At 36.4% G+C, this 11,978-nt stretch overlaps 1 protein-coding gene across 6 annotated transcripts; it reads right to left on the reverse strand.

Moving 5' to 3' along the window:
* Window positions 1-1,256: 1,256 nt before the first annotated feature.
* Window positions 1,257-9,363, reverse strand: LOC133696651 (ATP-dependent DNA helicase Q-like 5). Of its 6 annotated transcripts, none has more exons than XM_062118897.1 (21): window positions 8,318-9,363; window positions 8,172-8,225; window positions 7,811-7,920; window positions 7,517-7,729; window positions 7,336-7,414; window positions 6,925-6,978; window positions 6,744-6,818; window positions 6,567-6,620; window positions 5,988-6,032; window positions 5,813-5,907; window positions 5,599-5,728; window positions 5,247-5,345; window positions 4,864-4,919; window positions 4,673-4,775; window positions 3,859-3,987; window positions 3,415-3,584; window positions 3,225-3,249; window positions 3,028-3,143; window positions 2,519-2,659; window positions 2,301-2,415; window positions 1,257-1,757 (listed from the first exon to the last, which is right to left on the reverse strand). In XM_062118897.1, the coding sequence occupies exons 1-19, from the start codon at window positions 9,344-9,346 to the stop codon at window positions 2,572-2,574; spliced, it is 2,724 nt and encodes a 907-aa protein (XP_061974881.1). In that variant the 5' UTR covers window positions 9,347-9,363; the 3' UTR covers window positions 1,257-1,757; window positions 2,301-2,415; window positions 2,519-2,571. The 6 variants fall into 6 exon arrangements, with proteins under 6 accessions (XP_061974881.1, XP_061974882.1, XP_061974880.1 ...); XM_062118898.1 differs by having other exon boundaries at window positions 1,257-1,934; XM_062118896.1 differs by having other exon boundaries at window positions 1,257-2,094.
* Between the last annotated feature and the right edge of the window lie 2,615 nt (window positions 9,364-11,978).

Here is an 11,978-nt window from a genome sequence, read left to right on the forward strand (position 1 = left end):
AAGGAGCGGAAAGGTAGGCCTGTGGTGGCTGAGGGGAGTCTCTAGTGAAGGACTCGTTGTAGCGGTTGGAACAATCAAGAGCGATGTGTCCCACACGGTTACAGACTTGGCAAACAGGGCGAGGAGAAGAGCCACGGCTAGGAAAGAAGAGTGTTGCGCCCCCTGCCACGTGACTGTCGGTTGGAATATGGTCTTGAAGGCCCCCTTCCAGAAGGTGGGGCACCAAGGATGGAGTTGTAGCCACTACGATGAGGTCGGAAAGAATTTCCTCCACGGGCAGCATAGTGAGCCCCAGTGACAGAGAGGTCAATGGATGAGTGATGGTGCTCAAGTCTGAGTTCATGAGAAAGGAGATGGCCATAGATTTCTTCCACAGACAGGGGTTCAACATGAGTTGTAACTGACGTTACGAAGGAATCATAATCGGGTCCTAACCCAGCAAGTAGGAAAGCCACCATTTCAAAATCATTAACAGGCTGACCTACGGTGGCCAAGGAGTCAGTGAGAGACTGGAACCGTTGAAAGTAGTCAGCAACAGAGGAGCTTCCTTTTTTTAAAGTGGCCAATTGATAGTGAACCTGCATGGTGCGTGCACGAGATTGGGACGTGAATAGTGTCTCCAATGTTGTCCAGGCAGATCTGGAGGTGGTGCAGCGTGTAACATGAGTGAGCATTTTTTCGGTGAGAGTGGAATTTATGGCACCAAGAATGATTTGATCTTGCATGGTCCAATGTAAGAAGGCAGGGTTCAGAGAAGTGATAGTAACACCATCAATTATGGAAGAAACAGTGGATGGTGGGGGGGGGGGGAGTGGTGCCATCTACGTACCCGAAGAGATTTCCACCTCTAAGATGAGAAACAATTTAAGGGAGCCATAAGGGATAGTTGTCCCGAGTGAGTTTAACAGGATTGAAGTTAGTGAAGGTGATCAAAGAAGGGGTTTGAGTGGAGGAGAGGGTTGCTACTGCAGACATGATGATGGAGGAAGAAGAGGAAGATTTTGACATAAGTCAGGTGGGCTCTGATACCATGTAAAACGTTATAATATGTTCACTGCAATGCCATAACATAGGCGTTGTTCTTGTATTTATAGTAGGAGATAATTATATACAAACAGGTAAGGGAAGTGATCTTAGCCTGATCCTTATCTCCTTCTATAGTAGTGGTATTGTTAGTGGGTTCGACTAGGTCTCTAATAATTATTATCACAATCTCATTCACTCTTGAAATTCAGGATAGGTAGTAAAAATAATAATTAATGTAAGATAATTTCACCATTAAAATTAAACTGTCAATTGAGTTATAGTTAACTGACATTATCAATGTAATTTGAAATAGAATAGTATGTATCCTCTCGCCATAACTAGTGCATTTACAGAAAATGGAAACATATTTCGTACTTTTCAACGAGGGCTGCTGAGTCCTCCTTGGGAGGCCAATGCTTCTTTGGGCACCAAAACATAACAATACCCAGCTCTCCTGATTATTATTATTATTATTATTATTATTGAAGGTTAACTTGTGCCCGTGATTGTGCACTCCTATCCATGGGAGGAGAAAAATAAACACACAGGATAGAACTGTCCTTGTGGGCATGTTTCAATTACTTGCATCCATTTCAGTTTAACCCTCACGCCATCCTCTTGCTTGTACGAAACCGCTTGCGAAAGGTTTTGTTGACTGGTAATTGGCTTGATTCATGCTCACGTTCTTCATTAGCTTCTTCAAGCATTGATAATCCAGATCAGCCTGTGCCCTGCAGCCAGATTGTATGAAAATGCATGGAGTGATGATAAAAACACAGGTCCTTCACTTATGTAGCTAGCACTTGGTACTCCCGAACTAAAAGATAACGCGGTCACGCTCAGCAGTCCCCAATGGAAACTCTAGTCTCTAGCCAGTTTCTGTAAAATCCTTTCCCTTTGACACGCTCCTAGACTCGACCAAGCAGAAAAAATCAGATCGTGCACAATGTTCACTGTTGTTGATAGCAGACTATCCAAACCAGTATTGAGACGTCTGTGACATTATTGATTTACCACCTTTAAATCTTTCTCTCTCATATAATTGATGCACAAAATACCTGCTCCAGTCTGTAATTGAAATGAATCTGAGTGTGCAGTGCAAGCAGGACAAACAGAAAAAGGTCACCAATCATGTGGGTTGTATAGCTTGATTTATCTGAAATTTCACTCGTTCCCTTAGCTGTTACAAAGATTAAACCCCCTTGATTTGAAACAAACTATTGACCTAGCGAAGCCTCACACTAAAATCAGCTTGAGAGATGAAGAAAGCTTACCTATAATAACTCCGTAGTCATTGCAATTTGATTTCTGAAGTCATGTGTTGACATAGACTGGTTTGAGGATGCATGCCTTTTCGTAATCCATAGATCCAACCAGACCACTAACTATCTGCAAGGAAACAACCAAGCAAACGTATCTCGTTATTGAACAAAAGCTTAGCTTGGCAGAGCAAAATACTCTGAATAACTAAAGATATCTCAACATTTTATACCCTTCAGTCCCCTCCAAAATAGTTCCATGGACATGAAGCCTGATCCTTAAAGTCTAGAGGGCATCCTTCCCAACAAAATTCATGAGTTCCACCTTCGCAGCTTCCATGACCACTTGGAAGTCAATCTGCGTATACCTTCCCCTGCAATACGAGATTAGTGAGAAGCACATTTCCCATTGATGAAGAATTTCAAACAACTGTCATGCACTATACACACATATATAGCCAGGGAAACAGTAGCAAGGAAGGGGGTCAAGTGATTTAAAATAGATTAGAAGCTACAGTCTCCAAGTATCATTGCTCATCACTCACATTCTCCAAGAGCTACACACATTAATCTACTCGAATGACAAGAGGAATAAAACTAAAGGTGTGCACGAGTAGTTATCTGTTAAAAATAGAAATTGGCTTCCCCGCACACATTTTACTTGTCAAGGACTGGACACCCTAGAAAACTAACTAATGCATTCCAGTAATTTTGTCAAAAATGTAAAGTAGTTTTAAGATACCAGAAATGAGTTCTAGACCAAGTTGTAGATGGATAGGCTGGGCTAGCAATGCCATGCATTATTCTTGCAATGGCTCGGGGGGTAAATTTGGCCTGTGAATGGCCCTGCAGAAACACCTGTATTCCAAGAAATGAGCACATAAACATAAGTTGCTTTGAGATGGAATATTAGTACACCTGTGGTCTGCGCATCCTCACCTTTATATCTGCTCGTAAAAAAGGGCTGCACAAAATAAATGACACTTCAATTGGTATGTAGTATTACATTTGCCAAAAAAAAACACAACAAAATTAAGTGTATGAACAGGCAGAGCGATAAGCATGATTTATTTTTCAATATCTAAGAACTATCTTGGTGCTATTGAAGGCAATAAAGATCCAGTCCCACCTGCTTTGTCCCATCTTGTTAGGTATATCACGTCTACCATCATCCTTGAAGTAATCCAAGATCTTTCGTTGCAAACATGGTGTGTGCTGGGTACCATGGCAGCCTTGCATCTTCTCGCAATCATTCACAGCAAAGATTGCTGCGTTAAACATTGCATCTAGTTTTTGTACCTGATTTAAGAAATAGACAGGTGTTATAAGTAGATAACAAAGAAAAATATAAATACTATAAGAGCATGCAGTATGCGTCATTAGTCTGATTGATTAAAATGGACAACACTTCAATGATTCAACAGCTATATTGCATGATCTCGAAGTTAACTGACTTAGTGAAAGTAAATTTGCATCTAACAAGTACGAGGATTTGTATAAGTCATCCCTTGCATTGGAATATGTTGCTATTGAGAAACATATTAAAGACAGACAACATAAAAAAGTCAATTACCTTAAAACATTCGACCTCCAATAACCATTTTGTAAGATGCCTTGAGAGAGAACAAAAATCCCTTGGGACTTCCACGATTGAATAACAATAGGCAGGATCCTTGACGTCATATGTTATTTCGCCCTTCAACTGGTATGGTTTAACAGTCAAGAAAAAAAAAGAGAGTTTAACAGTGCAAACCACAGTTCTGAACCAAGGAAAACATCTATAATCTTAAACGTAGACTAATTCTGCACGTAATGAGCATTCCAATCTCTTCACACGGAAAAATAAAGAAACAACTCAGAAAATGCTCCAGGTAGGATGGCAATGCTGTCATTCAAATTGAAAGAACGATATTCATACCTTCAAAACTAGCTGCAAGGAAACAAAACATGATTCCAATCACAAAAGCCAGCACGTAGTTTTGTGGCTGAATTTCAGGTTAATTACAGCTCTGTTTGAAATTGCAATGCTGTGGTTGCTATTATGACATTTAATCATTGTAATTCATACTTTGCAACTATATTCAAGAACCAAAATATCTATTGCGGGTATCACCAATGTCCTAGGTGTCTTGAATTAGTGAAAGTACAGAAGTTAATATGTTATCCACAAATATTAGGTCTTGCTATTTCAATAGAGAACCTGACCAGTTTGCTCTGGCGAAACCTTGATATTAGCATAACATGTTCTCTTTCACTTTCTTTTTTTTGTATTTATTTTCTGATGTTTAAAGCATGCAGTTAACTTAAAGATGATAAAACGAAGGTTCTATTCCAGGAAATCACTATAAGGAAGTAATAGAAATATGATTTGACTCCATGTTCAACACCTTCAAACTTTGTAGATGATTTGATAGCTCAGTAGTTGTAACCCCGATGCTATTTGCCACGGTAGGTATGTCAAATACATATTGACCTTGCTTAGTTTCAGACCTGAAACATCATGAACCATAACTCAGCACAGAGAATGACCTTATTGAAAGTGACAGTCATCAGAAATTAAGAGAAAGTCTATACTCACTTTTTAAGAATTGCTGAAACCACATTATCCTTGTCAGAAAGCAACATTGGAGAAGTCTGCATTTACACATTTCAAGCATCAGTAGATGTAACGAGAATACTATGAGATGGTAAACAGATGTTTGCACAGCATCTTGAAATTTTCTTCTACTTCAAACAAAGTTCTAGCAAACTATTTGAGGTTCAAGCTTAATCAATCCGATAGATAGTGGATTCATTCGGCTTGTATTCTTTCTCAAAGCTAAAAATGGTAGTGTTGAGGCTTTGGTTAATACATTTTCAATCACCCCGCCCCCGAGCACAACCCACCAAGCCACTAGAACACTCAAAAAAGGCAATAGAGAGGGGGGGATACATGGAATTTAAGTTGCACTGCCAACCAACCTTGTAGAAATTCAAAGTGCAAGTAACATTTAGCTGTGGAAGTAGATGAATGTATTGCACTTCACCCAACTCCAACTGTGTTAAGAGTGTGAGCATAACCTGTCAAAGTCAGAGCAACAATACAGCATTTCAGGAAATAAAATATACCAGATGAAATTCAGCAAGAGTGTGTGTGACTTCCTCCTGTTCGTGGTTTTGGGGCATTGAGAAAATGTAGTGTTTATCATTTAGCATTGTGCATAAAATTTAACAGGTGATACGGGTAATTCAGCCAAAGCAATGATTCTAACATGCCAGGAGCCTCAGACTGAAAATGTAGAAAATTAATGCAGCATTAGTAAATAGGCAGAACCTCTTCTTTCATATCAAATTTGCGAGATGAAGATTCTTTGATTATTGCATGGATTTTCCCCGGGTGCTTCATGTCAGTGGAAAATATTTCGAAGAGGAACTTGTTTACTGCATATTCATCTACTCCTTCACTGAGAACACAAGGTCACAGGTCAAGTCCAGATCTTGCACTTACAAAATAACAGCAACAGAATATACAGTTTATATGTGACCACCTGTGCATAAGACTTCGAAGCTTGAAATAGGTGGTATCATCAAAAAAGAGATGGCAATAGGACAATCTCCCATCTCGTCCAGCACGTCCAATCTCCTATAAAAGTATAAAATTTATTTCATTGAGTAAAATGTAACATAAGGAACATTTGTTCTAGCAACCAGTGTTGGAACCACCTGAACATACTCTTCCAAGCTTTCTGGCATACTATAATGAATTACCTGAAACAAATGCAATAAAAAAATTCACAACCTTTTCCATTATTACATGCCAAAGGAGATGCGTGTGTATGGTGATTGTAAATGTAGGTCCACCAAGAGCACCCAAACTTAAGTACAGAGCGATGTCAACATAATATCTGTAACTATGGTATCGGTAAAACTTCCATAGGAGATCGATTGCTACTAGCTGTGGCCAAAGCAAATGCAAGGATGGAAAAAGTCTTTGATACCATGTCACAAACTAGACAGCATAATCCCCGTTAGTGAAAACAGTTCCTTCTGTAAATCAAAAAACATCTTGTTTTCCTATGAAATCAGATTTTTGTATGAAGTAACAAGTCTAGAGCAAAAACCAAATGCAGGGAACACACAAATTAGAGTTCAAGCACCAAAGTGCTTCCCTATATGTCCATCATGGTTACTATTATTGGCAAATCAGCTTCATGGTTTGCTTCATAAATGCATCAATACTAGAAAAGGTAACACGAATGCAGGGAACACACAAATTAGAGTTCAAGTTTTTTTTTTCCTTACGGCTCCAACATCCCTCTTGTCAAGACCCATGCCAAAAGCCACAGTTGCAACCACCTTCAAGTATAAATGCAAGTCAGTAATCATGAAAGTGACATTTACCATCAACCTGCCTATCAATCTATACATACATACATATATATATAGCAAGACAGAGAGTGACAGAGTGATTTTTCTTACCACTCTAATCTTGTTTGAACAAAACAGTTCTTGTATACGGCTGCGATCTTTTGAAGTGATAGAGCTATGGTAACTCTAAGTAGCCATTCAAAACCATCTTGTCAGACTTTATAGTTATCATCAGAGGCACAGTAACTTGAAGAAATCTATGTGATGCACAGCAGGCAAATAGAATACTAACCTTTGCTGAGATGTTGTTATCGCATAAGTATCTGCTTATTATATCAGTTTCAGACTGCAAATCAATAACCAATTATTAATCTTGTTAGTTATAACAGGAAGCTTTTAACACTGTATACCCAATATAATGGAAAATAACGTAGACACACATAAATGGAGAAAGTGAGTGAAATTGTATTAACTGGTTACAGAAACAACTCTATGCTCACAACAATTTCAATTATATTTTATTCCTTTCACAGCAATGACTTCGGTGCATAGTAAGCTGATCAGGAAATTCTAAATAACCAGGGGAAGATCTCATCCACAAGTCAACAGCAGTGTAACAATGCATTTAAGCTGTCAAATTTTTTATCTTCACAAAGTATTAGAATGGAAACATAAAAAGTCTGAAATGCATATGGCTCATTACCTGAAATTTGCAGTATATAATGATGCTTTGAAGTTCTACGAAGGGAGGAGACTTAATTAATGTCAGCAAATCTTTCGTTCTGTTAAATTCAAGGTAATGGTGATAGGTGAGCTTTAAGAAATTGACTTAAATTAAAAAAAATAAAGAATAACCAAAAAGAAAAAAGGTCATTTGCACTTGCCTATTTCCACTTAAAGATACTGACAATTGCATATTATCCCTCAACTTGGCATTTTGAATGAGGTTGGTGGAAGGAATCTCTAGAGCAGACATGATAGCATTCAAAGTTGTTGTAGTAGCAGTTGCAGTCATTGCAAGAATGCATCCAATATTGAGCCTGGTGCAAAGTAAAGATGCACGGAGCCTCATATATGAAGGCCGGAAGTTGTGTGACCTGTTGACAAAATGCAACTTATTGGGTAAGCGTAGTACATAAGAGAAACCCAAAGAAAAAAGAGGTAACATCCCAACTCACCATTCAGAAATACAGTGAGCTTCATCTACCACAAGAAGTGAAATGGGAATAGGTGAGAGAATCGACAAGAATTCCGCATTTAAGAACCTCTCTGGTGAAACAAAAAGCACCTGATAGATAACCAAAGAACCACAGCCGTAGCAATGATGCAAGAGGTAAGAAACACTGAAACATGGAGCCAAATGCCATTCAAAATTAACCAAAGAAGCGAAATTTAAAAATAACACGAGCATTAACCAACCAAAAAGAATACATAAATGCCAAAATATCAGTTGGTATTTAATAGCCGAACACTCAGATCGCAAAAACTTAAAAGAAAAAAGAAATCAAAAACCGCATGCAAGGCTTTCATTGAACTCACCTTTATGCCCCCTTCTTGCAGCAACCTTAGTGTCTCACTAGCTTCTTGGGGTGTCTAGAGCAATTGACAAAACAATTAACATTAAACAACACAGTTAAATTTATACAAGTAATAAGAACAAAAACAGAAGAGAGCACAGAAAGTACCTGACTGCTGCACAAAAGGCCACCTTGAATCACAGGAGGCAGCTGTTTCAACTGATCAATCATCAATGCCACTAAAGGGCTCACCACAAGTGTAACTCCTGAGAAAACCATTGCTGGTATCTGATAACACAGTGATTTACCAGCACCAGTAGGCAAAACAAGCATAGTCGATTTTCCATCTAGCACCATCTTGATTGCCTCCAGCTGCCCTTCTCTAAATGAATCATATCCATACACCACGTTCAGCAACCTCGCTAAATTCTCATCCGATGCCTCATTTTGCACCTCCAAAACCGCCTCATCAATTAACTCACACCCCTTCTTCGGCTTCTGTTGCCCAATTTCCGTGACCAAACCTTCCTCGTCGCACACGCTCTCCATCTCCACATCACCTTCACCTTTCGATTTTCTCTTACTTCTCCTATAAAATCCCCTGCTGCTCGACGCATAACTGCTTTTCTTTTTCCCTTTTCGGTTCACAAACTTCCTTCTACCGTGATTCAAATTTAGCTTCACAAAATTACCTTCACTGCATTTACGCAATTTCGCAGGTGGTAAGGGCGCATTAGCTCCTATTAAATTAGGATGCTTCTTAATGAAATTATTCGGTTTGTTTTCCGGTGGAGCCCGATCAGCAGAAACCGGCGGGCAAGTAAAGCTTTCCGACGGCTCGAAGTTTAGGGAAGGCCTTTGGATTTTGGAAAAGAATGTAGATTTAGAGAAGTAGCCGGCGGGGAGGGTTTCGATCAGATTTGGGCGGTGAAGATTGGAGGAGCAACGGATCTGGAAAGGTAGAGTCGAGAGGGGGGGGAGGTTGAGTGAATTGTCGTCTAGAGAAGGTTGTGGAGGCGGTTCGGCTGGTTCAGATGGTGGTTTTCTTTGAGATTTTGAGCTAGAGGAGGAGGATTTTAGCCTAATTTTGGATTTGTGAGAGGAGAGTAGAGTTGGCGGCAGCGGCGGCGGCGGCATGGGGTTTCTGGGAGGAGTAGAAGAGATGTGGGAACCGTCGGAGTCTGAATCGGATTCCATTTGGTGAGGAGTGAGAAGTCGGGTTTTGGAGGGATTATTGAAGTAGAAATAGAAACGAGACTGCTTTATTCATTTGCTGATTTTCCCGCCAAAACTGTTGCGCTTTTATTTAATCTCTTGTAAAATGTCCGAAAATCTTTATTTATTACTGCCGTGCCATTACTATAGATTAAAATCTCGATCGCAACGACTTGAACACGATATGTCAGTCTAACCGAAACAATTAGAATTTAAATCGATCTTTTCCACGTGATTAAATTGTATGTTGAAAAAGTGTTTTTTTATAAAAAAATAAATTATTTTTACTTTAATGCTAATTATTCCCGTATGGTAATATTTTCTTTAAAAAAATATTATAGCATTCTTTTTTATGAGCAGTATTGTAGCTGTATTCGGTCATGTACAAAACTCACCTCATGTGATGTCATTGATTTTTATTAAAAATCAATAAAACTTAAATTATCTTATGAGTTTGTTTGGCAGTATAGTTGTGGTTGTTTTTTAAATAATTTTTCATGTTGAAATACATGTCAATAATATTTTTTTTATTTTTTTAAAAAATATTTTTGACATCAACATATCAAAACGATTCAAAATATATTAAATATATTAAATTTTAACAAAAAAAATTAAATTTTTTAAAAACGCGTCCAAAACAATGTCTATGTCATACTTGTTTTTGAATATTCTGTTTTATATAACCTTGTTTGCTTCCTTGTAAATTTTATCATAATAATTTTGTTTAAATTAATTATAGTTAGGTTATAATAATCTTGTTTGAATTGATTACAAAACTGATTTAAATTAATTTTTAAATTATTAAACACAAGATATTTTAAAAAATATCTTTGGTAATGGACTTGATGTAAGATAGCAACATGACATGGTTATAAATAAAAATTTTAAAAAAAATCAGTACAGTTATTGTGAAAGATAATAAGTCAATTAAATCTCAAATTTATTAACTAGATTATTAACCTGCATCATGCTATGAGTCGGATCAATTTTATTTATTTTTCAACACAAAGAAAAAGGTGCATGCATTGCTAATGTTTTTTCTGGTAGTTTTTTTTATTAAAATTATTTAGGAATTGATTCAATGTGATCCAGTCAATCTGTATGATCTAAAAATAACCTAAATAACCAATAAAAGCATAAGTTGACTCAAAATAAATATTTAATATGAATTTTTTTAATAAATATTGAGACGACAACACATTTAATCGATTCAAGTCAACTCAAGTTAACTTTCTAATCCGCATGTCAAATCACGAGACCATAATAACCTCGTATAAAATAAATAAAAACAAATTGCGAAACTCAATTTCTAATTAACAAGTGCTGAAGGATACAATTGGAACAACAAATTCAATTAAAAAAAAATGATCTATGTTAACCTACTAAACTCGTAATCGGGTAATGAGACCGGGTAACTTAATAGAAAGCAAATAAAAATAAATTATGAATTATAATTCACGGTCAACATAGTATTGATATATGAAATTAAAAAAAAAATATCTAATTAAAAAGGACATGTAAAAAACAACCCGGGTTTACTTATTGAATTTGCAACTTAGGTCATGAGACATGAATACCTCGTAAAAAATAAACACAAATAAATTATGAAATCTAATTCTCAATCAACCCAATATTAAATGATGAAATTAAAAAAAAATCAATTAGAAAAAAAACTCGAGCCAATCGAGTTAACTTGTTAAATTCGTAATTCAGATCATGAGACCAATACAACATAATAAAAGTAATTAAAAAAAAATATAAATCTTAATCCACAACAAACATAAAGTTGAAAGTTGAAAGGTAGAATTGAAATTTTTTTTAAAAATAAAGGAACAATAAAGAGTGTTTTTTGATGGGTGGTACAATAAAATATTTCAAGAGCATGTTATTCATGAACACAGACTAAATTGTAAAATCTCCATAATTTAGAAGCAAAACCATAATTTACAAAATTCAAGAACTACACCAAAACTACCACAAATCAATGAACAAACTAAAATTCATCATTCTTAATTTCACAATCATTACGTGACAATGTCCATAATTTCAAAATATGTTTCAGAGGTCAAAATAAAAATTTAAAAAATATAGGGATTAAATTAAGATTTTCACAAATAAGAGACTATATTGAAATTCCATCATCTTTTACCCAGAGATAATTGTTTTTTCCCGGACGCAACACTAGTTTTCTCCACATAATAAACCTCATAATTTAACAAGTTTATATAAATAAATAAAACCATTACAAAATAAACTAAGAGTCATCAGTGATTCATCATGAAGAAAGACCAGTGATTGCAACAATGCAATTACATTTTTTTTCTCCGTGCACAAGCCATGGAAGCACAAACTAAGGGGAAAACTTGTCTTGTCACGAAGCTAATTCAATATCATCTAATTGATCAAGTTAAATTGATCATTTTAATTTTTTTTTACACGGCTAAAAATGTAAATTACCCTTAAAAAACATAAAAAATCACATGACATACAGTGGTCTTTTTACTTAAAAAACACAGTAAAATAAATAAATTACCTCTAATAACAAGAGCTCCTAAACTTATTGTCATGGTGTTTTTTTTGTTTTTTTTTATTATAATTTTTTGTTGTTTTTGCA

This window comes from Populus nigra, chromosome 6, assembly GCF_951802175.1.
Source record: "Populus nigra chromosome 6, ddPopNigr1.1, whole genome shotgun sequence".
Lineage (NCBI taxonomy): Eukaryota > Viridiplantae > Streptophyta > Magnoliopsida > Malpighiales > Salicaceae > Populus > Populus nigra.